This window comes from Eucyclogobius newberryi, unplaced genomic scaffold, assembly GCF_026437365.1.
Source record: "Eucyclogobius newberryi isolate DKJ021-1_F unplaced genomic scaffold, fEucNew1.0.hap1 SCAF_9, whole genome shotgun sequence".
NCBI lineage: Eukaryota > Metazoa > Chordata > Actinopteri > Gobiiformes > Gobiidae > Eucyclogobius > Eucyclogobius newberryi.
In genome coordinates this window covers 21,172,722-21,199,830 of record NW_027316532.1, presented here as the reverse complement: position 1 = coordinate 21,199,830, position 27,109 = coordinate 21,172,722, and the positions used below count along the sequence as shown (strand labels likewise).

General features: G+C 42.3%; 1 protein-coding gene across 1 annotated transcript; it reads left to right on the top strand.

Moving 5' to 3' along the window:
* The first annotated feature begins 1,014 nt into the window (after positions 1–1,014).
* rexo1 (REX1, RNA exonuclease 1 homolog) lies at positions 1,015–24,307 on the top strand. Its single transcript, XM_072438367.1, has 16 exons — positions 1,015–1,310; positions 2,862–4,633; positions 7,866–7,967; positions 11,205–11,415; positions 12,850–12,998; positions 13,774–13,911; positions 14,048–14,171; positions 15,599–15,724; positions 16,397–16,540; positions 16,621–16,734; positions 17,612–17,685; positions 19,198–19,308; positions 19,390–19,505; positions 19,598–19,736; positions 20,401–20,521; positions 22,663–24,307. The coding sequence occupies exons 1-16, from the start codon at positions 1,130–1,132 to the stop codon at positions 22,749–22,751; spliced, it is 3,711 nt and encodes a 1,236-aa protein (XP_072294468.1). The 5' UTR covers positions 1,015–1,129; the 3' UTR covers positions 22,752–24,307.
* Positions 24,308–27,109: the final 2,802 nt, after the last annotated feature.

Below are 27,109 nucleotides of genomic sequence, written 5' to 3'. Positions count from 1 at the left end.
AGGCGCAGTTCTCACATCTTTGTCTCTGCAGGAGGGTCGTTTTCACGCCCGGGGGGCCGCGGCGTGGTCGTGGTGGTTTTGGCCCCTCTGACCTCCCGCGTGTGGTCAGTTCTTGAGGCTTGGCCGGTGTTGGAGCTCTTCACACTGAAGTGCGGCTGGTCTGGATTGGATTTGACCGCCGGGTCCCTTGTATTCTGGGGCCGGACAGGGCATGCGTGAGTCGGGATACTGGTCCCAAGGGCCCCGGCTGTGTGCGTGCGCCTGACGCCTTCATCATCAGTGCCTTCCCTATGTGCGCGGTTGTGCCTCATGGGTGCTTCCCTGTTTCGGTAACCTGGTGTGTCCCGGTGTGTGTGTGTGTCCCGCTGTGTGTGTGTGTCCCGGTGTGTTCCCGTCTCTCCTCCGGTGTGTGTGTCCCGGTGTGTTCCCGTCTCTCCTCCGGTGTGTGGCCCTCGGTGCTGGGCAGCTGCTGGACCTCTGGTCCTTGTTTTTCCTGTCTGACTTGATTGGACTTAGACAGTGTTTTTGTGCATATTAAGTTGTGAAAATGGAAAGATGTAAACTACTATTTTGGCTGTGGCGCTGGTGCGACCTCATGTGACATTGTACTACTGTCTTTAAACGCGGTTCTCACAGAATAAAGAGTTTTTGTCTCGCCTCATTACTTCAGCTACACTAATAATATATATAACAGATCAGTCAAATTAACATATTTTAGGTGGGCTGTTAGTTGATTATGCATTCGCCTGGAGTTTGATGGCAAAGAAAAAAACTATTCTATAAATCACGCATTCACATACCCATATTATTATAACGGTTAAAAAGAACTATCCTACCATTATGCTGAACAATTTCTATAAACCATTAAATATAATTTATACGGTTAAATTTAACAATAAACTTTAAGTTAACTGCGCGTACATACATGCAGTTATAATATAAACACAACATTAAACTTCGGTCACGCAACATTGTTCGACGTTCTCGCGTTGTTTCCACTTCCGGATGGATCCAACATGGCGCCGTAGGGACGTTGTTATTGTTCTGTCGCCCACAAGATTCCTGCCGCGAGAACGCAATTCCCCGAGTTCCAAACGTGAAACGGGAATGAGAGCGACGTCTGTAAACCATGTTACGATCCACCGGCTTCTTCCGCGGGATTGACTGCCCGTTTTACGGCGACTACGGCGACGGCAAAGGCGGAAAGAATGGCTGTAATAGACCGTACTGTCACTTCAGGCACAGCAGCCACAGACTCGTGTCCTACGGAGCCGCGGAAGGCAAGAAAGAGCCGCAAATTGGCCACAAAGGTGAAACTTTACTGGATAAATGTACACACTTTACTCTGTCTAAACTCGCACGCAATGCACCGGAGAGTTTGCACATGCTCTGCGGTTAAAGGGAGCTAACGCCGGCTCCTGAAAGCACCAAGAGTTTATGTTAAATGTTCTGTACCTGGAGGTAATGTCAAGGCATAAAGTGATTTGTATTGAGAAACTGAGATTAACTAAGGAAAATGACGAGATCCAGATTGTTTTGTCGAATAAAAATGCATGTAGAGTATGTCAGGGCTTTGTCTAAACACATTTACTGTTGTGTTTTACATGATTTGTCTCATAGGGAATTATTACACACAGATCCTGATTTTTGTAGGATTTACTGGACAAATACTTCCAGAAATAGTTCTTTAATTTGATCTACAGAGATCTTGCAAGCTTTATCACACATTATGCTTTTGTGAATGGTTTTACAAAGGGTTTATTTTTAATCCATGTAATAGAAAAGCAAACATCAAAGCATGTCTACCATTTAAAACGATTAGCATTGAGATCTGATGTTAGTTCTGTGAAAATATGTTCTGTTTTACTTCATTTTGCCTCTGTTTAACAATCATTAACATTCAGATGACAGAATAATTTATATATTTTTCACTAAGCTGTCAGTAAGTTAATATTTACACGTGTTTATCTTCTTAGTTTGAGACGAGTTACGTATTGTCAGTGTAATGGGAGTAATATGTAAAAGCAATTAGTATTTCCGGCAGATATTCGTGGATTATTCTGAGCAGATGTTCAAACTCTTAGGAGATCTCAGTGCTCGGTAAAAGGACGGTGTTTCTGGGTTTGAGTAAACACGAAGAGAGATTTGTTTCCTGCTCGTTTGGTGGAATGTGCTGAAGGCTTCGCACTCAAACATGCAACAGTCAAACAGGTCATTCCTTGTACGATGTTGTGTAAATACTGAGGCTGCAGGTGGTTTTCAAACGTGTTCAGCAGCAGCGAGATGTTTTTCAAGAAGGTGTGGGCAATATCGATATTTAAAAAAGGTTTGGTTGAGGTTCAACTATGGTAAAAAATGCGAATGAACCATAAAATTAACCACCAAAATGCACGTTTCTGTCTCTTTTCAAGGTCAATTCGAAGTCAATTTTAGACGTTTCTCTCTTTTTCAAAGTTTACCGTTACCGTAGGGGTGATTGATTTGTATCCCTATAACATTTATGTCAATCCAACAGAAATTTGTCAAAACACGTCACGTTTTATCATCAGACAAATGTGAAATATCTCTAAAATGAATCACAAAACTTCAGAAATACTAAGTTTACAACAAACTGAGTCTCATTTTTATCTTTAATCAGCTTTTTGTAGCAAGTGATTTACTCGATGTTCACATTTTGCTTATCTTCAGAGCAACATTCACGATATTATCTACATTTCGATATCTTGCCCGCATCTAACTTGATAATATAATGTTGCATATCTTCAAAGTAACGGTTGCTATATCCATGAGTTTGTAATCGTACTGTGTTCTTCCGTTGAGCCTGATCGCTTGTTGTCTCTCTGGTCTCTCTCTCTCCGCAGAACAAGGCTACGACCCCTTTAACCCGGAGGTGGTGCATCCCGCGGGGCCGCACGATGAGCAGCCGTCGGGCGACATCAGCGGCGCGTTGGCGCTGGTCAACCGCGCCATCGAGGAGGTGCGCGGCCAGATGGAGCAGGAGAAGCGGAAGCTCTCGCGGATCGGAGACGAACCCTACGGCCCCGGCGAGGGCGCCGCGCCGGAGAGCGCCAAACCCAAGAAGGTACCGGCGTCGCACATGGCCTACGACCCCGGGAGTTACCAGATGACCTCGGCAGACTATAACCCGAGTCCCGGCTGCAGCAAGTACACGTTGGATACAAGCGCGCCGGAAAAGAGTGCAAATTCGATGGAGTACGTTCCCACTTCGATGAAAAAGTCGACTCAAAAGCCCTTCTCGTCGCCCCCAAGTCCAAAGTATTCCGCACAGCAACAGCACAACAACGGCACATCGTCCAAATCTAAGTACACCCTGGACAATACCAAGCCTTCCACGGACATGGAGTACGACCCTCTATCAAATTACTCGGCGAGTATCGCGGGCAAGAGCAAAAAAGACGAGATCGCGAGAAGCAAAAGCAACGGAAAGTCATCCAGAGTCCCGAGCTCCACCGAGGAGTATGTAGTCTCGTTTAAAAAGCCCCCGCGAGCGTCCGTGGACACTAAAAAGTACACGATATCGGACTCGGACGGGGAAAGCTCGGCGTCGGAGTACAAGCCGACTTCGCTAAGTAACCTGCGGCTGAAAAGGCGCGGCGGCGTGGCGGACGTGGACGGGAGGGTAAAAGAAGCAAGGGCGAACGAGTGTGTTCAGAGCGCACTGACGCAAAGGAATAAAGACGAGGTGATCGACTTGACGGAGCCGGACCGCACGGAACACAAAAGCGGTCCAGAGAAAAGGAGATCGGACAGTGGCAAAGCCGAGAAAAAAACGGTCAAAGAGTCGAGCAAAACGAACACGACGTCCTGTAGCAAAAGCGGCGGCAGGGTCGAAAAGACTAAAGCGCTGAAGACCTCGAATCACAGCGCTTCGAAGAAAGAAAACAAGAGCAACGGAAAGAAGGGGGGCGAGAAGAGCGGGGAAAAGACGAGAACGAGCAAGGAGGCGGAAAAGGTAGAGAGACGGAGCGATTCGAAGGCAAGGTCGGCGGACAGATTAAAAACCGACTCGGGCAATAAACGCCGCGGGGACGGAGAGGGCGGCGGGAGCGACGGCAAGAGAGCCAAAATCTCCGACGGTAAGGAGAAGAGCAGGCACGATCACAAAAACGGTAAGCTCGACGGCGGTAAGAGTCCCAAAGGTGTGCAGGTAGAAGGCAAAACCAGCTCCGGTCGTGGCAGTAGCGATGGCAAAAGCACGAGTAGCAAAGATAAGGCTAAAAACACTAATAGCCCGAGAAGTTTGACGAAAAAAAACAGAGAGAAAGAGCGAAGTTTAAGCCTGAGTCACGCCGATTTGTTTGGAGACGAGAGCCCAGAGGAGGCGGAGCCTATGGAGGCGTACGACGACGACCACGAAGAGGAGGAGATGGTGGTGAGGAAGTGCGCGGAGGCGGTGAAGAGGCGTCCCAGCAAGAGGAAGTCGTCCGGCTCGGAGGACGAGGTCGACGGCGGCGCGGCGGCGAAAGGCGGAGCGGCGGAGAGCCTGGGCGTCGACCTGTCCGACCTGCAGGACGATCTCGACTTCGAGTCCGACCCGCTGGAGGAGTGTCTGAGGATATTCAACGAGTCCAACGACGTGAAGAAAGAGGACAAGGGGCGCCAGGCCAAGCAGGTACGGTCGCTCGGTCGCTCTTTTTGGGTTTCGGGATCGTTTAGTCGAGTCGCCGCTCCGATAGAGGTCGGACCGCGTTCAAAATCACGCCGGATTCAAGGTCAAATTGGGGAAACATTTCTACCGTATTTTCCGGACTATAACTTGCACCTTTTTTCATAGTTTTGGCCGGGGTGCGACTTGTATTCCAGAGCGACTTATATGTGATATTATTTGTTATTTTCACACTGGCAACCTCAAGAGGGCGCTCTAGGAAGATTCCGCACTTCCTCTTCCTCTGGAGTTTGTGGAGTTGTTTAGAAGTGACACAGAGGAAGAAGAATTCAATGGATTTAGTGATTTGGGGTAATACTGACGCTTTGGTAAACTTGTTAGCATGTTCTTTATGCTATAGTTATCTGAATAACTGTTAATATGTTACGTCGGTGTAATCCCTCATTCGTCCAGGCGTGTTCCATAGTAGAAAAAGCTTCAGTTGTAGTCATCTGGACTCAGTTTGAAAAAGTAGACGTTTCGACTCTCATCCAAGAGTCATTGTCAATAACAGAATTTAGGTCGAGAACTCCGATATTAATACTGTTCTGTGGTAAGACCCGCCCATTGGGAGGAGCCTTCCTGAAGTAGAAAGAGTTGTTTGTTTCAACAGAAACTCCCCCTTGTATCTACCGAGCTAGCCTATTCAGAATCTTAATGGGCTATTAGAAACCTCTTTGTCTTTGTGAGACCCTGGCTCAACCACCCTGAGTACCTGATTAGCATCTGAATGTCCTCTACCTTTCCAGGGGTTCAGTAACCCATTATAAATAACAGGAAGATTAAACCTTAGCCCTCCATTTCTGTTTAAAGAAGGTCTTTCTTTTTTAACAAAAATAGCTTCCTTGACTCCTCTTTCAAACCATCTTTTCTCCCTGCTTAAAACCTTCACCTCACCGTCTTCAAACGAGTGATTAGAGGCTTCAAGGTGGAGATGCACGGCACTCTGTGGTCCTGAACTAGTATTTCTTCTGTGCTGATAAAGCCTCTTGTGTAGAGGCTGTTTCGTCTCACCTATGTAACGTTCTTTACAACTTTCTTCACTGCATTGGATCGAATAAACTACATTGCTCTGTTTTTGAGTCGGCAACTTGTCCTTTGGGTGAACCAGTTTTTGTCTTAAAGTGTTTCCTGGTTTAAAATAAACAGGGACTTCGTGTTGTCTGAACAGAGAAGGAAGGGTGTCTCTATCCCTTATGTGTCTGGCCTCTCGGAAAAACTGCAGAGAATTTTTAGACAACACGAAGTCCCTGTTTATTTTAAACCAGGAAACACTTTAAGACAAAAACTGGTTCACCCAAAGGACAAGTTGCCGACTCAAAAACAGAGCAATGTAGTTTATTCGATCCAATGCAGTGAAGAAAGTTGTAAAGAACGTTACATAGGTGAGACAAAACAGCCTCTACACAAGAGGCTTTATCAGCACAGAAGAAATACTAGTTCAGGACCACAGAGCGCCGTGCATCTCCACCTTGAAGCCTCTAATCACTCGTTTGAAGACGGTGAGGTGAAGGTTTTAAGCAGGGAGAAAAGATGGTTTGAAAGAGGAGTCAAGGAAGCTATTTTTGTTAAAAAAGAAAGACCTTCTTTAAACAGAAATGGAGGGCTAAGGTTTAATCTTCCTGTTATTTATAATGGGTTACTGAACCCCTGGAAAGGTAGAGGACATTCAGATGCTAATCAGGTACTCAGGGTGGTTGAGCCAGGGTCTCACAAAGACAAAGAGGTTTCTAATAGCCCATTAAGATTCTGAATAGGCTAGCTCGGTAGATACAAGGGGGGAGTTTCTGTTGAAACAAACAACTCTTTCTACTTCAGGAAGGCTCCTCCCAATGGGCGGGTCTTACCACAGAACAGTATTAATATCAGAGTTCTCGACCTAAATTCTGTTATTGACAATGACTCTTGGATGAAAGTCGAAACGTCTATTTTTTCAAACTGAGTCCAGATGACTACAACTGAAGCTTTTTCTACTATAGTTAATATGTTACGTTAACATATCGGACACTTACCACAGTTCGTTGTCTGTGCGTCATGTAGCTGAAGTCCGGAAAATACGGTAATTGTGTTTTGTCTGATAAAACACATTCAGGAGAATTGACAATAGGCCTATGAACCGACACATAATCTAATAAACTGACAAACTAATACAAGAATCACATTTCAGAACGTGTTTTTACGGATCTAAACGAAGGTTTTGCATGAAATGACGGTAGTTGAAAAATTTTGCAGAAATTTAGATTTTTTATTCCATTCAATTCTTGCAGAGATGGTTTTCCTCATGTCGCGCACTATCTATAACTTTGCTTTCTGTTTTAAATGTTTATCTAATCTTATCTAATTGTAATCGCATTTTTATTAATCGTTGTCGGAACTAAAAATCCTCTAAAACGCACGCCAAATGATCTTTTATAACAAAGACGGTGACGATTAAATAAAAAATAAAAATAAAAATCTGTTTTTAATCAATAATAAACTTTATTCGCAAATATTCTCTAACATCAGTCGCCATATTTCCCCCTTTTAATCGGTTTAAAATGTATTTGAAAAAAAATCTCAATTGACTAACGAAATACATGTTTAACTTTTACACTCGTCACAACAATTACAAATTTGACTTCTAAAATACGGCCTTGTACAAACTATGGGGTTTTATTGCCCAAAAAATACTTGGGAGTGTTCTGCTCGTCTCCAACAGGTTTTATGTCATTCTTTGGAACATTCCGGACAAAACATTTCTACAAGGACCTCAAGTCTACTCGTTTACTTTAGTCCACTGATTATTGCAGTTTAAGGAGGCAGGAATGAGCTCTGAGTTTGTCCTGCTCGTTTTACATATAAATAACCAGTTTTTACCTGTACTTTTGGTCTAGTGAGTGCGGTTTGGGTCCGATATTTGGTCCGATTAAAGAGATTCATGATAGTTTTTAGAGCTTTTTGCCATCAGCACATCTTCTGTCCCTTTTAGTCAGATAATTAATGCCCTCGGCTTGTTTTTAGTCGATTCCAGCTTTAATTATCTTCAGGGAGAAATTGAAACCTTGCATCCTCCACTAAAACATAAAACGGTGTTTTCGGTGTTTCAAATGTCTTTGCACCACTTTACATGGCTAACGCGTTGTTGCTATTGCTGTTGGTATTACATTTGTCGTCGTCGCTAAAATGTTTGTTTCTTTGCGTTTCGGTGGTGCTCCTGAAGGCATCGAGAGATTCGGACGAGGAGAGAGACGCAGACGGCGCTTTGACCACTCTCTTTCCTGGACAGAAGAAGAGGGTCTCGCATTGTGTGGCCAAAGGAAGTGTGAGTGTTTAGTTTTTGTTTCTTTCTTTATGCGGCGTTCCTGAGACGTGGGCGAGTTCCGGGAAATCCCCACGATCAAACACGAGGAAGTAAAAAGCTGTGATAAGTGAGTGAGAGCTTAACGGTTTTCAGGAGGATGCATTTGTAATCGCACAAAAATGTCATAGTTTGGTAAAAAAAAAACAGAGGAAATCAACATAGCTAGAAAAATAGAGTAAAATGAAAGCATGTTTATCTGTTTTTATTACAATGAAAAACAAGAAAAAAGGATGGCTCTCGCCACCCGCGCGACCACCTTTCCGCACGACCGCCCCACACCAATTTGAGGCCAGTGGGCGTAACGCCCTAGGAGGAGTTTGTTAAAGTTTGACCTGAACCAAATTGCTGACTCAGCGTCTTTGATAACTTCATTATCAAAGGACAATGGCGGCCATAGGGTTAGTCTGGGGGCGTGGTCACAATAATGTTTTTGTTTAACATCAGAAATAAACAGGACTTTTAACACGTTCTTTAGGCTATCATCTGTCACTGTCAGGCTATGTCAAAATAAAACTCCTTCTGTATCTATTAAAACATAGGGGCATTTATTCTTTAGGCTTTATTCTTTAGGCTTTATTCTTTAGACAATCATCTGTCACTGTCAGTCTATGTCAAATGTCTTTAGACTTTATTCTTTAGACAATCATCTGTCACTGTCAGGCTATGTCAAATGTCTTTAGACTTTATTCTTTAGACAATCATCTGTCACTGTCAGGCTATGTCAAATGTCTTTAGACTTTATTCTTTAGACAATCATCTGTCACTGTCAGGCTATGTCAAATGTCTTTAGACTTTATTCTTTAGACAATCATCTGTCACTGTCAGGCTATGTCAAATGTCTTTAGACTTTATTCTTTAGACAATCATCTGTCACTGTCAGGCTATGTCAAATGTCTTTAGACTTTATTCTTTAGACAATCATCTGTCACTGTCAGGCTATGTCAAATGTCTTTAGACTTTATTCTTTAGACAATCATCTGTCACTGTCAGGCTATGTCAAAACAAAACTCCTTCTGTATCTGTAAAACACAGAGGTCTTTATTTTGTAAGTGCCACATGCGATCTAGGCACCTTCTGCACTGACCTGAGCAGGGAAAAATGGAGAGAGAGAGCCTCGGTGACCTGGCTGCACCCCCTCCTCCCTGTACCTCCGTCACCTAGCAAATTGCGCCCCTGCTGGCCAATTGTGAAAATACACAATATCTGTAATGCACTTTTTTCATGGCGTCTCGAGGAGAATATAAACCATGAGTTTCAAACAAATCAGACAATGTTGAGGTTTTCACACAATGGGTAGGGGGCGCTATAGAGTAAATTTGTTACATGGGTGTTTATTTCCAATAAGTCCATAAGAGTGAAATATGAGCTCCGTAGATCAATTCCAAAAGGCGTGACTTGTCCTGGAAAAAACAAGAAATTAAGCCTTTTTTGAGGGCGTGTTACGCGGAGCCTGTAAAGAATATCAACATTCTTTTGAATATTTATTAAATTTCAATGTCTTTAGATGCAAAAGGTGTTGTTTTGAGCTCGATCGGACAAAAAACCTAGGACAAGTATGATTGCCACTTTGATTCGACATGGCTGACTTCCTGTTTAACATAGAGCGATGCTGCCAGGTGTGTTTTACTCGTCAAAGGTCAGAGGTCAAAGGTAGCTCTATCACTGTCCCAAGTTTCATGTGCCTAGCCAATAATGAACAATATAATGAACGATGGAATGAACGAACGAACGATGGAATGAACAAACGAACGATGGAATGAACAAACGAACGATGGAATGAACGAACGAACGATGGAATGAACGAACGAACGATGGAATGAACGAACGAACGATGGAATGAACGAACGAACGATGGAATGAACGAACGAACGATGGAATGAACGAACGAACGACGGAATGAACGAACGAACGACGGAATGAACGAACGAACGACGGAATGAACGAACGAACGACGGAATGAACGAACGAACGACGGAATGAACGAACGAACGACGGAATGAACGAACGAACGACGGAATGAACGAACGAACGACGGAATGAACGAACGAACGACGGAATGAACGAACGACGGAATGAACGAACGACGGAATGAACGAACGACGGAATGAACGAACGACGGAATGAACGAACGACGGAATGAACGAACGACGGAATGAACGAACGACGGAATGAACGAACGACGGAATGAACGAACGACGGAATGAATGATTAAACTAAAATGTTTAATATATGGACGGACATCATAACTGACAGACTATGGAAAAAATAAACGCCGGACTCGAACAAAAGGGGACTTGTACTTCCTGCCATAAGATGCATTAACCCCTTTTTCCATTAAATGAAACCTCACTATCTGCTAAAGATGATAAATGTCACTTATTGTCTCTATTCAAGCTTGTAGTTTCAGGAAACAGTGTAGTTTCCTTTTTATGCTTTTTAAGATAATACAATAAGTCAAAAGTATTATTTGTCTTACTAGTTGATTGGTTAGTTTCTTTTAGACTATGGGGGGCACCATAGTCTTCTTTATTAATGAGAAACACTGATTATATATTTATTTATTTTATCTTTATTATTTTTCCCCTCCATCCTTGTTGGGAAATGGGAGGTTTTGTCTATAAGATATCTTCTATTGAGAGTGTTTTTCAAACTTCCTATAAGTGATCTGTTCTTTTCTTCTGTATCTACCCCTGTATCTACCTGCGTTGCAACAATGAATTTTCCCCATGTGTGGACAATAAAGGATTATCTTATCTTATATTGATAGTTCTAAGTTGTGCTTCAACTATAGTCAATAATAGTGTTTTTAGGCTCCATATTCAGTGTCAACGCATCTCGAGGTGGTGTTGTTCGTAATTAGCTGTAATCTTTGTCTCCTTTCTTCACAACAGAGGAAAATCAGCTGCAGTTCTATACATCTATATCATATTCCAACGTTCTGGTTACGCCAAAAGCAAATGACGATATCTCATGAACGACTGAACAAATGTAATATGGAGATGACGCTAAAGCAATAGTAGTAGTTTGGAAGTTTGGAAACCCCTGCGCCAAAGCAACCCAAAGTTTAGGTCCTTCATTGTGGTGCATAAATTGGTCGATTGATACGAAGGAAAAAGTTCAATCAAAGTTTGACATGTTTGTGTCAGACTGTTATGGTTAACCCTTCACAGAATGATAAAACCGGGTGTTGGTCTCCAGGTGGACGCATCCAAGAAGGCCGCGGGGCGCCCGTACAAGCGCCCGTCGGCTCAGGAGGTGTGTTACCAGCGCATGCAGTTGTCTCAGCAGCAGGCGGCTCAGCTCTCGGCGTCGATGAGGGAGGCCGCACAGAGCCACAGTGCCGGAGTCTCTGGAGAAAAGAAGAGGATCGCACACCGCCCAAACCCACCCACCACAGCCAGTCGAATAGGTACAGACATAATGCATAAACTGTGACTTTTGTAACAGCAAAAATCACAGCAGCAGTGGCCTCGAAGGGCGACAGTGATAATAATAATAATAATAATAATAACTTTTATTTATATAGCGCTTTTCAGTGACCCAAAGACGCTGAACATAATAAAAAAGGGGAGGGTATTACAGACAGGGGGGGACATTCCATTTCACTGTTGTGGCAGTGAAATGGAAAAGCTGATGAAACAATGTTCACAGGAAATTAGCAAATGGATAAATGTCCCAGAATCCCCTGTCCTTAGACCCTCCCACTGTGAGGAGAAAACACATAAAACCCTCTGGGGGAAAAAGTAGAAACCTCTGCGAGAACCACAGAGAAGGAGAGACTCCACTCCCACAGACGGAGGGTGGTTCATCTAGTGTAGAGAGAGTTCATCCAGGCAGATGAGGAGCAGTTTATTTAGTGGAGAGAGTTCATCCAGGCAGACGAAGAGCAGTTTATTTAATGTGGATAGAGTTCATCCAGGCAGATGAGGAGCAGTTTATTTAGTGTAGAGACAGTTCATCCAAGCAGATGAAGAGCAGTTAATTTAGTGTAGAGAGTTCATCCAGGCAGATGAAGAGCAGTTTATTTAGTGTAGAGAGTGTTCATCCCGGTAGATGAAGAACAGTTTATTTAGTGTAGAGAGAGTTCATCCAGGCAGACGAAGAGCAGTTTATTTAATGTGGATAGAGTTCATCCAGGCAGATGAGGAGCAGCTTATTTATTGTAGAGAGAGTTCATCCAGGTAGATGAAGAGCAGTTAATTTAGTGTAGAGAGAGTTCATCCAGACAGATAAAGAACAGTTTATTTAGTGTAGAGGGAGTTCATCCAGACAGATAAAGAACAGTTTATTTAGTGTAGAGGGAGTTCATCCAGGTAGATAAAGAACAGTTTATTTAATGTGGATAGAGTTCATCCAGGCAGATGAAGAGCAGTTTATTTAGTGTAGAGAGAGTTCATCCAGACAGATGAAGAGCAGTTTATATAGTGTAGAGAGAGTTCATCCAGGCAGATGAGGAGGAGTTTATTTAGTGTAGAGAGAGTTCATCCAGGCAGATGAGGAAGAGTTTATTTAGTGTAGAGGGAGTTCATCCAGGCAGATGGGAACATGTAGGTCAGGGTGGTGAGATGGGGCGTCTAAGGTGCAGTCGTCGACATCGACAGTGTCTGAAACGAAGGAGAGAAACTTGTGAACAGCACATGAAGAGAAAAGTCTTATTTGAACATAAATTAAGAACCTAATCACAATCGCAATTAGGTATTTTTTCCCAATTTGTGCCACTCTACTCTTCAAAATATTGCAATAAATATTATACCATGAGATATATTGTAATAACACTGTGAGATTTGAACACTGTCACATCCCCCCTCGACACGCGACCTTTGACCTGTTCTGTTTTGAAAAGGTGCTGCAAAGGCCAAACCCGACACGAGCCGAGTGTTGTCTCCCACTCAGTCACAGTCGTCAGTCCGGAGTCAGACCACAGCGGGAATCCAGTCCAAGACCTCCACCACGGCCCTGCAGAGGAGGGTGGCACATACGCCCACTCTCAAGGTGGTTTACCCTCCACTACCCTCCGCTTGAGTTCACTTCACTCTGTCAACAGACTTCACTGTGTCAACATTACAAACTGTTCATTGTGTAGATTAAAGGTCACAGTAAGGACTCGGGTTTGGAAGTGCAATAAACATTTCTTTTAGGTTTATAACTTCACTTCCTGTTTGTAATTGATGACATCACACTAGCAGACACTGGGCCTAAACTCATCTAATGTCACAATTATTTAAATTTGACGAATTAGAATATATGTGAGCAACTTTATTTTGTCGAATTAATGTTTAGAGAGTAAAAAAAGTTGTGTAAATTCTGCATAAACTGGAACGAGTGTCCCAAGTGTGGTCACTTCCTGTCATTGTCCACAGATCTATCATTGTTTTCTCCACAAATACCTTCCCGATTGGTGTAGAACTATAATGTACAACAGGTATAACTACATCAAATAAAGTCAAAATTAGAAAATTGTAACAAAGCTCTCATACTTTACTGGACATGGACGACATCGACATTCAAACCAAGCTGAGACCTGGAGGGATGTCACGAAAGACAAAATAAGTTAAATTAACCAAAAACAGCCAGATATAAAAGGTTATTTACATTTTGGTCTGTTTTTTGGACGACAGATTGAAATAAAAGGCTCAAGTTTACATCTAAAATGGTCACAATTATATTTTTTTAGTTTAGGTTAACCTGATACCTGTCATAAAGCGTTTTAAAGTCCTGCTGTGGAACATCCTTGAACCTGTTTTGAACTTCTCCGTTCTCGTTTCAGAGCACGTCCATGAAGCGTCCCGTCATCCCCACGGAGTTCGGAGCCAAAGTGCCCACAAACGTCCGGCAGCGCTACCTCAACACCTTCATCGACGAGTGCTCGAAGTTCTGCGCGTCGGAGTCGGACGCTTTTCAGATGGTACGCAAAATTTCTGTTTGGTCACATTACAATGATCAAAAAGTACAACTCGACTTCAGATATTGTTGTGGCTGAAGCGGAGCAAGCAGCAGAAAGGTTCCGTGGCGCTGCTTTAATCCTATGTGGTGTGTTCCAGGCTCTGGATGAGGAGAAGGTGGTGTACGAGCGCAGCAGCAGCAAAAACATCTACCTCAACGTCGCCGTCAACACTCTGAAGAAGCTCCGAGGCAAAAGTGACGCGCCTGCAGCTCCTGTCAAGAGTGAGTACTACTACTTCTACTACTACTGCTACTACTACTACTACTACTACTACTACTACTACTACTGCTGCTGCTGCTGCTGCTGCTGCTGCTGCTGCTGCTGCTGCTGCTGCTGCTACTACTGCTGCTACTGCTACTACTGCTACTACTACTGCTGCTACTGCTGCTGCTGCTGCTGCTACTGCTGCTGCTGCTGCTGCTGCTACTGCTGCTGCTGCTGCTGCTGCTACTACTGCTACTGCTGCTGCTGCTACTACTACTACTACTACTGCTACTACTACTACTACTGCTGCTACTACTACTGCTACTGCTGCTACTACTGCTGCTACTACTGCTGCTACTGCTGCTACTACTACTACTACTGCTGCTACTACTGCTACTGCTGCTGCTGCTACTACTACTACTGCTACTGCTGCTGCTACTACTACTGCTACTGATGCTGCTGCTGCTGCTACTACTGCAACTACTACTACTACTGCTACTACTACTACTACTGCTACTACTGCTGCTGGTACTGCTACTACTACTACTACTGCTGCTACTGCTGCTACTACTGCTACTACTACTACTACTACTGCTACTACTACTACTACTGCTGCTACTACTGCTACTACTGCTACTGCTGCTACTACTACTACTACTGCTGCTACTACTGCTACTGCTGCTACTACTACTACTACTGCTACTACTACTACTACTGCTACTACTGCTGCTGGTACTGCTACTACTACTACTACTGCTGCTACTGCTGCTACTACTGCTACTACTACTACTACTACTGCTACTACTACTACTACTACTACTACTGCTACTACTACTACTGCTGCTACTGCTGCTACTACTGCCACTGCTGCTTCTGCTGCTGCTACTGCTACTACTACTGCTGCTGTGCTACCGCTACTGCTACTGCTAGGCTACTGTTACTGCTACTGCTACTGCAGCTCCTGCTACTGCAGCTCCTGTCAACAATAACTACTACTACTAACTACTACTACTACAACAAATACTTCAGGATAGATTTCAGGCTTAGTAACGTCTTAATTAATGTCCTAATTCCTTAATAAAGCTGCTTCTAAGCCTGAATCATTGGTTTAAGTGGATAATTTTGCTTCCTGGTTGGACCTGAGCTGCAGAACAGTACACAGCACATTTCCTGAGAAAACTCAATGTTTAAACTGCCACAAATGTGTGTTCCTTTTGCATAAATTAGATGAAATTTTGCGTTCTGATGGCAGCGTACTGTAGACTGTGCGACTCCTGTATTTTTCCACTTTTATTCATCCATTTCACAAACTGAGACTGTATGTAAGACTACGGTTATATTTACCACAGGGACGTTTTCACATAGGAATCCTCTCTGACCGTGGTATAAATCTGCTCCGACTAAACGTCTAAATGTATTTCACTGACGCCGCTGTTATCTCCAGGACCACAAGCGTTGGCATCGAACAGAAGGGCCCAGTCGCACGAGGAGGTCCTCGGGGGTCGTCTGGCAGCGACCACCAGCTTCACCCTGAACAGGAAGGGCAAACAGAGCGAGGAGAAACTCTGTGGTGAGATTTACCCTTTGGTTTTATTCAATTATTTATTTTAAGGAGCCACGTGAACTCTGTCAGGTCCAGCTGTTAGGAAATAACAAAGGACAAGACACACAACAAGACAAAAAATAAAACAGTAGAGGAAAAAGAAAAAATAACAAACAAATTAATAAATTTAAATTTAATCAAAATTTAACCAAAATGTAATACAATAAATTAATAAGTAAATTTAAATATCTTAAATAAATGAAATAAATAATAGAAAAAAGCATAATAACATTTACTGTTACATACGGGGAAACATTTCTAATTATTTTCTCTCCTCCCTATAGTATTGTACACATTTATGTAACTAACATTTTTGTACCTATTTCTATAACTAAGATGTTGCCTAAAAAGTAAAACTTAATTTATTTATTCATAGTTCATGCTCATTTCTGACAGCAGAGGGCACTCCCAACGCCTCATTGGAAACTGAGTTGTAGTTTTTAAGGTGTGTTTTCCAAATGTATACATCATTTTAATTTGGAAACAGTGAAATACTTGTCCCAATGTAAGCAAAAGCATGTTTAAAAGCAGATTAAGCCACAAGAATGTCCACTTTAAGCTTTTACCTTAAATATGTGTTTATGCTCACAGGTCATTTGTACTCTGCTTTATTACCAGAAATCAAAACTGTTTTCACAGGAGCGACTCTGTACCACAAGTTGAAGACATACTTGATGACAGAAGAGCAGCTTCAGGAGCACGGTTATCCAAGGAAAGACCCCGAGTCCTCAGGCAGAGCTGTTCTATGCAACCTCCCAGAGAAGAAGGCGCCTCCCATAGACCGTAAACATCTCACAGTCCCTCATGACGACCACATACACCACTGTGACTTTATCCTGGGTTTATTGTTTGTTTGTTTCCAGCGTTCAACAAGGTCTGCTGTCGGTGCGGTGCCGAATACACAATCAATGTCAACGGAAGCTGTGTCCGAAAAGAAGAGTGCAACTTTCACTGGGGACGGTTACGGCGACATAAAGGTTCTTAAACATTTCAGTTTCACGTGGGGGCTGGGAAATGAATGATCAGCTTGAGATCCACCGCAAACTCTGAACTCATGCGGTTCTTTGGTGTTTATTGTGTTAAATTGAGTGGAGAAAATGGCCATGTTTAACCCTAATATTGAACGACATTTTTATATGTTATAATGAGACAAAATATAAAAAAAATTCCGGAGTATAAGTCGCACTGGCACTAGCCAAAAAATGCATAATAGAGACGAAAAAAACATACAAGTCGCACTGGAGTATGAAATCCGGTTGCAAGTGTGAAAATAACAAATAATATCACATATAAGTCATATAATTATAAGACGCACCCCGGCCAAAACTATGAAAAAAGGTGCGACTTATAGTCCGGAAAATACGGTAATCAAACCAAAAATGTATGCGTAAAAAAGTAATAATTTTGTTTCCAGACCTTAATTTTTATGAATTTATTTATTTTTAACACCTGTTTTATATGGTTTACTTTTTTTTTTTCACAATTCAATTCATATTTTTATTTTTTATTTTACTTTTGTTACTTAAGAGAAACACAGATCAATCATAATGTATGTATAAATATAGATACAATAACCATAACAACCACAGCAATGACAGAAAGAAAAGAAAAAAGTACAAAAAACAGAGAAATCAAATGTTTATTCATCTTAAATATTAAACAAAACCAAAAAAAATCTAACAATTACCAAAACCAGAGACGTGTACCGTAACCAAATTAACATAAAAAAACACATTTAGACGAATAATAAACAAAAACGTTCCCACTGTTCAGTTTCTGCTCCTTCGTTTTCCACGTGTCTATAATCCTCTCTTTACATCATTCTCATATTAAATGTCACTGTATTTGTGTCAGTGTCTGGAGGCTGGGAGACGAGCTACAGCTGCTGCTCTGGGACGGTCGGGTCACCGGGATGCCAGGTTTGCAAGGTAACACTCTATTTACAATTGCAGTTTATTTGAGCTATTTTTTATTTGTTTCAATAAAGAAAAAAAACGAGAACAATACTGAACACAACACAACACAAAATAAGAACACGATAAGACATCAATTAAACGTCAATGGAAACAAAATTACGACACATTTAAATAATAAATGGGTTTGGTCCAGATTCTGGCAAATTTGTCCATGTTCGAATTAAGTCTGAATGTGGGTTTTAATGTCAGTCCAGTCAGTGTGGCCTTTTTTCCTGCTGCCAAAAGTACGTTCCAAAAGTATCCATTCATTGTGGCAGGAGTTCTGAGGCCCAAGTTCACTGTTCTGAAATCAAGTCGGCGCCTGCAGTGCATTGTTAATAAGATGAGATAAGCCTTTATTTGTCCCACGATGGGGAAATTCCTGTGTTGCAACACAAAGTAGGTACAGAAGTAAATAATAAAAAGCAGATAACTTTAAAAAACACTCTTGTAGAAACCCTCTTATACTCTTAATAAAAATAAAATAATAAAAACAATAGTAACCCTCTTATTTACAGCTGTTATCTGGACAGAGAATATTGCACCAGGATGATTGACATTATGTCACAGTATTGCACATGAATGACTGTATTACACATGAATATGACAGTATTGCACATGAATATGACAGTATTGCACATGATTATGACAGTATTGCACATGATTATGACAGTATTGCACATGATTATGACAGTATTGCACATGATTATGACAGTATTGCACATGAATATGACAGTATTGCACATGATTATGACAGTATTGCACATGAATATGACAGTATTGCACATGAATATGAAGATGAATGACACATGTTCAGGGCTAACAGTGTTTGTTGTAAAGTCTGACAGCAGACTTTTTTTTCAGTCCCAGAACACGTGATAGTGGTTTGCCTCCTGACAACCACTGTTTCTTTGCATTTCCTTGTGAATATCGGGTACTTTGACATATTTTGTGGTCCTCCATTGAGTCAAAACAAAATTACCCTCCTCCCCATTTAATGTGAATATATTTATTAGAAGAGCTGACTATTAATGCATTTATATAACTTAGATGTTGTTCCCCTTGAAAGCTCTTCTCTGAAAAGCTGTTTTTTTTTTTTTTACCTAGTACCGTATTTTCCGGACTATAAGTCACATCTTTTTTCATAGTTTTGGCCGGGGTGCGACTTATACTTATTTAAGTCGCTCCGGAGGATAAGTATAAGTGATATTATTTGTTATTTTCACACTTGCAACCGCATTTAATACTCCAGTGCAAGTTATATGTGTTTTTTTCTTCTCTATTATGCATTTTTTGGCTGGTGCGACTTATAGTCCGTAAAATACGGTACTTGAATTGAATTTCAATTGGTCTAATCCTAAAGGTCTTGTAATTCTTCATGATTTAATTGTTAACTTTTTATTCAAGATGATAAAACTATGAATATGAATTGTTTACGTCGCACCGAACTGCAGATAAAACTGGTCTGATTCTGATTTTTCACAGCAACACGTTCAGGACGGACGAAAAGAGTCGCTGGACGGCTTCGTGAGCACCTTCAGTAAACATCTGCCCGCCGACGGAAACGCTGGCGTGTTCGCCCTGGACTGCGAAATGGTTTGTAGCCTTTAAGCTGTCCGGATTGACCACAAATACACAGTCTGAGTGCAATATATTCTGAATAAACTCTGTCTCCAGTGCTACACGAAGCAGGGCCTGGAGCTCACTCGGGTGACAGTCATCGACTCGACGCTCAAAGTCATCTACGACACTTTCGTCAAACCCGCCAGCAAAGTCGTGGACTACAACACGAGGTGAAATCGAGATCTGTATTGTACCGTGCGTTATTTCAGACTCGCATTTCCACGGTTTAACTGACGAACGGGTTTGTGGTTGGAACGCTCAGGTTTTCCGGAGTGACGGAGGAGGATCTGGAGAACGTGAGCATCACTTTGAGAGACGTCCAGGCCGTTCTGCTCAGTATGTTCAGCGCCGAGTCTGTCCTGCTCGGGCACAGTCTGGAGAGTGACCTGCAAGCGCTGAAGGTGGGTGCTAACGGTAGCATCGAGCTAACTATGAACATTAACGCTGTAAGAACCACTTTTCAAAACGTGAAAAGAGGACGTTTTTTTAAACAACAGATATCATACGAAATTGACTTTTTGTCTCTTGAAACAATGTTATAACGTTGTTCACTCCTAAATGACAAAACTGGAGTTGTATTTTGCGTCGTTCCAGTTTGTTTCACTAATCCTGTTCACAAGGTGGTCTTGTGCTGAGCCTCAGAAATCACTCCGTTTCAACTTTCTCCATAAATCCTCGCACAAAAAGTATTTCTCAAACTTTCTGCCATTTTGTTCATTTTAACTGCTTTCTTCGCATGCCAAAATATATTTTTTTCCTTTTTTCTTTTTTTTTTTTAATACCGTATTTTCCGGTAATTCCCACTGCCGTCAATAGAGGGTGTGTTAGCGACAAATCCAAGGCGGGGGAGCACAACAGATGCAAAACAATGTGTATTTTCTATACATAGGAATTGTTTTTAAAAAGTATAGGCCAATAAATAATGCATGAAGTGACACAGAAAACACAGTCATTCTGCTCTCAGCCCGTTTCTCGAGTTCTGCTTTTACAATATACTCTGTGTGGGGGAAACTAATTGCACTGTGATTATAGTTTGAGACTGAATAATGGTGTTTGTGTTTGCAGCTGATCCACAGCACGGTGGTGGACACTGCCATAGTTTTCCCTCATCGTCTTGGTTTACCCTATAAACGAGCCCTGAGGAACCTGATGGCCGACCACCTCAAGCGCATCATCCAGGACAGCGGTGAGGCCACGAGCAATACCAAACTAAACCTGTTCTAGATCATGACCAAAGTGGGACTAAATCCAAACTAAACCTGTTCTAGATCATGACTAAAGTGGGACTAAACTCAAACTAAACCTGTTCTAGATCATGACCAAAGTGGGACTAAATCCAAACTAAACTTGTTCTAGATCATGACCAAAGTGGGACTAAATCCAAACTAAACCTGTTCTAGATCATGACTAAAGTGGGACTAAACTCAAACTAAACCTGTTCTAGATCATGACCAAAGTGGGACTAAATCCAAACTAAACTTGTTCTAGATCATGACCAAAGTGGGACTAAATCCAAACTAAACCTGTTCTAGATCATGACTAAAGTGGCACTAAATCCAAACTAAACCTGTTCTAGATCATGACTAAAGTGGGACTAAATCCAAACTAAACCTGTTCTAGATCATGACCAAAGTGGGACTAAATCCAAACTAAACTTGTTCTAGATCATGACCAAAGTGGGACTAAATCCAAACTAAACCTGTTCTAGATCATGACTAAAGTGGGACTAAACTCAAACTAAACCTGTTCTAGATCATGACCAAAGTGGGACTAAATCCAAACTAAACTTGTTCTAGATCATGACCAAAGTGGGACTAAATCCAAACTAAACCTGTTCTAGATCATGACTAAAGTGGCACTAAATCCAAACTAAACCTGTTCTAGATCATGACTAAAGTGGGACTAAATCCAAACTAAACCTGTTCTAGATCATGACTAAAGTGGGACTAAACCCAAACTAAACCTGTTCTAGATCATGACCAAAGTGGGACTAAATCCAAACTAAACCTGTTCTAGATCATGACTAAAGTGGGACTAAACTCAAACTAAACCTGTTCTAGATCATGACCAAAGTGGGACTAAATCCAAACTAAACCTGTTCTAGATCATGACCAAAGTGGGACTAAATCCAAACTAAACCTGTTCTAGATCATGACTAAAGTGGGACTAAACTCAAACTAAACCTGTTCTAGATCATGACCAAAGTGGGACTAAATCCAAACTAAACCTGTACTAGATCATGACCAAAGTGGGACTAAATCCAAACTAAACCTGTTCTAGATCATGACTGAAGTGGCACTAAATCCAAACTAAACCTGTTCTAGATCATGACTAAAGTGGGACTAAATCCAAACTAAACCTGTTCTAGATCATGACCAAAGTGGGACTAAAACCAAACCAAACTAAACCAGTTCTAGATCATGACTAAAGTGGCACTAAACCCAAACTAAACCTGTTCCAGATCATGACTAAAGTGGGACTAAACCCAAACTAAACCTGTTCTAGATCATGACTAAAGTGGGACTAAAACCAAACTAAACCTTTTCTAGATCATGACTAAAGTGGCACTAAACCCAAACTAAACCTGTTCTAGATCATGACTAAAGTGGCACTAAACCCAAACTAAACCTGTTCTAGATCATGACTAAAGTGGGACTAAACCCAAACTAAACTTGTTCTAGATTGTGACTAAACTCAGAATAGACCAAACCAAGTCCACATCAGTGTGAACGGACCTGGACAAACTTCATTGGTCCACAAGGGGGCGGACTTGAACAGAGAAGCTTAAAAATACTATATACACACAATTAACTATCATATGAGTAATACAACTTTGAATAATCTAAAAACATATAGTATATAGAATGTTTTGACACAAATTTAAGACATTTATATATTTAGGGTTTTTTTTTACTTTTTTTTTTACATTTAATCATTTTTCTCTTAAACCATTTGAGTTTAAATATCACTTTTTTGCCTCTATTTCATATTTATTCTTTTTATAACCGTATTTTACTTTTATTTATTCGCTATTCTGTGTTTATGACAGTTCAAAGACTAAAACATGGCTTTGGCGTTAACATGGTCACTGTTGGCACTACAGACTGTGACCAGCAGAGGTCACTGTTTGTGAACTGTTTAAAGTTATAAGTTCAATAAGTTTACGTCAATCTTGACTGCAGGTGTGTTTGACGACGACACGATTAGTGGTCTGTTTTAACGTTTAGCAATAATAATAAATATGTTGCCGAGTGCTTTATCAGAATCATTAAATGTTGATTGTCATTAATAACCGGTAATGAACTTAAATCATTTCTTGTTTGCTAGTTGGGGGCCACGACTCGAGCGAAGACGCGTCCGCTTGTATGGAGCTGATGATGTGGAAAATCAAAGAAGACTCAAAAGTGAAAAGATGACGACAATAAAAGATGGCTGCCTCTTGTTTGTGCAGAGACAGTTGAGACGGTGATCTTTATGAAGCTGCGGTCGCAGACGGAGGACGGCCTCGCTAAAGCAATAGGAAATCAATAAGCAGTGTTTTCATTTGTTTCTCTGTTTATGTTCATTTAATGTCTTTTAGACCCGGGACTCGTCTCTTTTTTACAGAGACGGCCTCGGGCGATTGTAAAGGTGGATTAAGTTATTTTTGGTGTTCAAGATGCAGTATTTTTATGAGTTATGTTTCATTAACCCCAAACTTTTGTAAATTGACGAGCTTGAAAACGACACTGCCGACGTCGCTGTGGAGGGGAAAAACGTATGACATTTAAATGTTTTCTGAGGGATTATACGAAATCTGTCGAGTTATTTTTATTATTATTTTATTTTTGTTTGTCCAGTTGTCTTTAGAGGAGCTTCAGCTACATGTTAAAGGTGGACGGGGTAACTTTTCCGGTGGAGTGTGTTATTGCTTTGCCCGCGATGTTCCACACTTTGGCTTTGAACGAGACGAGCGCCCCAAGGTCTCATTTACAAACCGCACGAACACAAATGATTTACATGTTACGTTTGTGATGTAGAAAAAGAGTCAGAGAAGAAAGATGAGTTAATGTGGAAGTGTCCGGAGACTCTGAACCGCGCAGTTTGATGTTTAGAGATGAGGCACAAGGAGGAAATTGATGTTTTGTTCGTACGTAATATTTTTGTGCTTTGTAAATGAGGCCCTGGCGCGGAAGTGTGCGTTAACTCTGAAGCGTGCACATTTTGACGTTCAGAGGAGTGAGCGTGCGAACGGTTTCAAATGAACCGTTTCTTCACGCTGCAGCGCCCCCGAGTGTCGGAGTGGCTTACTCCACCTTTACGAAGGGCGTCGTCCGCTGCTGAACGGTGGTTACGTGTCGCGATCTCCTCCGGGGCCGTGACTCCAGTCTGTTTGCACTAAAGAGACGCTCTCGTTGTTTAGGGCCCAACTCTTGAGTTCCCAGTTACCTCCACGTGAACAACTACGCAACGCACTTGTGCTCAAACTGACACTTTGGTATTTTACCTATTACCGTATTTTCCGAACTATAAGTAGCACCTTTCTTAGTTTTTTAGAATCTGCACTTCCTCTACCTCCGGAGTTTGGGGAGTTGTTTAGAAGTGACACAGAGGAAGAAGAATTCAGTGGATTTAGTGATAAATGTCCCCCAAAAATGCGACTTATATGTTTTTTTCTTCTCTTTTACGCATTTTTTGGCTGGTGCGACTTATACTCCGGAAAATACGGTAAACATTTTTGTTTACCGTATGAGTCTTGAATACTCGATGGACGTTCGGGAAAGAGTATGTCTCGAACTGTATTTATAGTCAACGCATCCGCCACGCCCTGTTTTATGCCTGAAACTCACTTGACGCACTAATAATAACGTGTTTATAGCTCTTAATGATAATGTGTTTTTGATATAAATGAGTTTATTAACGACGAGCTAACACGCGCCGTTTCATGTTCAACGTTTGTCGGTGGAAAGTTTGTAAAAAAAAAAAAAGGAAAGGTGTCGTTTTTTTGCGGCTGTGATGGAAAAAAATACCCAATGTTTTACAGTAATAACTACTTTATGCTAATTTGTAAAGACATATTTTGTTCTGGGATAATGCGTTTGGGGATCGGTTTAAAGTATTTATACATTTTATTTTTTATTTCTTTTTTTTTACAATTGTCCATTAAAACCATTAACTTGGAGTGAGTGATTCTCCTGATAAATCTGTTGTACACTAAACAAACAAATGATAATAATGAAGTCATAATTACACTATTTAAAGGTAGGAATGTGCTTTTGGTTTAAAACATAAACAACTATAATTGTTAGGGCTGGATCAGAGAGTCCCTCACGATACACGATACGATCATATCACGTTTTTGCGATATGTGCGATAATTGATATATCGCTCATGATATTCTATGATATATCACTTTTTTTAAAGAACCCAATACATAACAACATTTTTCTTTGTTAGACCTCGACCTGCACAAACTTAAAATTAAATACACTCATTTTAATCATCACAACAGTCACAAAGTTTCCTTTCTTTAAACAAGCCACAAAATTGTAACGCAAAATGATTTGGGAAATTATACCAAAAATGACTCATGGCGATATATCAATGCAGCAGTCCACGATATCGATACTGTATCACCAAATTTAGTATCACGATATTTCGATATTTTGGCACATATATCTGAGCCTTGTTGCCAGAGCCAGTTGTGTTACTGAGTTTGTGTTCAGCTCTTTCACAGTATCATGAGCTGCAGAGGCTGCACTAGCTCTGACTCATGAGCTGCAGAGGCTGCACTAGCTCTGACTCATGAGCTGCAGAGGCTGCACTAGCTCTGACTCATGAGCTGCAGAGGCTGCACTAGCTCTGACTCAGGAGCTGCAGAGGCTGCACTAGCTCTGACTCAGGAGCTGCAGAGGCTGCACTAGCTCTGACTCAGGAGCTGCAGAGGCTGCACTAGCTCTGACTCAGGAGCTGCAGAGGCTCAGATCAAAGAGCTTTAAACACTGAACTCCGCTTTGAAACTGGTGTGAGGCAACAACGTGTCCATCAAATCCAATGTTTTTAATAAAGAAAATACATTTGATTAGAACATGTTTACCTGGTATGTTGTAGACACAGATGTAGGTCATGTTTGTGAAATTTAAAGTCATTTAAAGTTAATTTAACATTAAATATTTATATGAAAACATTTGATGCATTAGATTAAAAGGGTGAACATGATTAGTAAGTAATGGTTTTAAAGACCTTGAGAAATCTGGAGTAAACTGAGTGTTTATAGAAAATACAAACACCCCCAAATAACTTGATGATAAAATGAATAATCCTCATTTATTTAAATTCATCTTCAGTATCTACAGCGTTTCCATCACATTTGTAAAGAAAACCTGCTGTTCTGTCCCATCTTTTATAATAAACTGCACTGGTCAAACCGTTTCCGTTCCTTTCCACCTCGGCCCGGCGCGTCCAGTCGAGGCCGGCGTCTCCACGGCGACAGGTGCAGCAGATGTGTACGAGAGGCCCATCTTTCTCTTTGAGTGCGATTAAGCGCCTCTATAGCCTCATGTCAGCGCTCGTTTCCCCGGCGCAGGTATCAAAAGGCCCAGTTTAGCCGGATCGATGGCCCACACAATGTTCCTCTGACAGGCGAGATGTGGACATGTGCAGCCCCAGCAGCTTAGAGGGTCGTCTTCATTATCAACTTCGATCAGTGGCTGTCCCTGTCCCCCGCCGTCACCTCTCGAGTTAGAGGGGGTCACCGGGGGGGAGGGGGGAGGCACACGGCCCCCTGAGCTGACCACATGCTGGGACTGAAGAGCCCTCGTTATCTCTGTGAAGAAAGTGTCGCCGAACTCGCACAAAAGACAGATTTATTAGAGGCGTTGCTCGGAAAGAGGGTTGAGCTGTAACAGGACGGGCCCTGCAGTAATGGGCCCTGCAGTAATGGGCCCTGGAGTGTTGGGACCTGGAGTAATGGGCCCTGCAGTAATGGGCCCTGGAGTGTTGGGACCTGGAGTAATGGGCCCTGGAGTAATGGGCCCTCGAGTGATGGGACCTGGAGTAATGGGCCCTGCAGTAATGGGCCCTGGAGTGTTGGGACCTGGAGTAATGGGCCCTGGAGTAATGGGCCCTCGAGTGATGGGACCTGGAGTAATGGGCCCTGCAGTAATGGGCCCTGGAGTGTTGGGACCTGGAGTGATGAGACCTGGAGTGATGAGACCTGGAGTGATGGGACCTGGAGTGATGAGACCTGGAGTGATGGGACCTGGAGTGATGGGACCTGGAGTGATGGGACCTGGAGTGATGGGACCTGGAGTGATGGGACCTGGGGTGATGGGACCTGGAGTGATGAGACCTGGAGTGATGGGACCTGGAGTAATGGGCCCTGCAGTAATGGGCCCTGCAGTAATGGGCCCTGGAGTGTTGGGACCTGGAGTAATGGGCCCTGGAGTAATGGGACCTGGAGTAATGGGCCCTGCAGTAATGGGCCCTGGAGTGTTGGGACCTGGAGTAATGGGCCCTGGAGTAATGGGCCCTGGAGTAATGGGCCCTCGAGTGATGGGACCTGGAGTAATGGGCCCTGCAGTAATGGGCCCTGGAGTGTTGGGACCTGGAGTGATGAGACCTGGAGTGATGAGACCTGGAGTGATGGGACCTGGAGTGATGGGACCTGGAGTGATGGGACCTGGAGTGATGAGACCTGGAGTGATGGGACCTGGAGTGATGGGACCTGGAGTGATGGGACCTGGAGTGATGGGACCTGGAGTGATGAGACCTGGAGTGATGGGACCTGGAGTGA

Coding starts and splice junctions, on each gene's coding strand:
- rexo1 (XM_072438367.1), top strand. CDS start 1,130: ATGTTACGATCCACCGGCTTCTTCCGCGGGATTGACTGCCCGTTTTAC. Junction 7,968..11,204: donor ATTGTGTGGCCAAAGGAAGT/GTGAGTGTTTAG, acceptor GTTGGTCTCCAG/GTGGACGCATCCAAGAAGGC. Junction 20,522..22,662: donor GCGCATCATCCAGGACAGCG/GTGAGGCCACGA, acceptor CTTGTTTGCTAG/TTGGGGGCCACGACTCGAGC.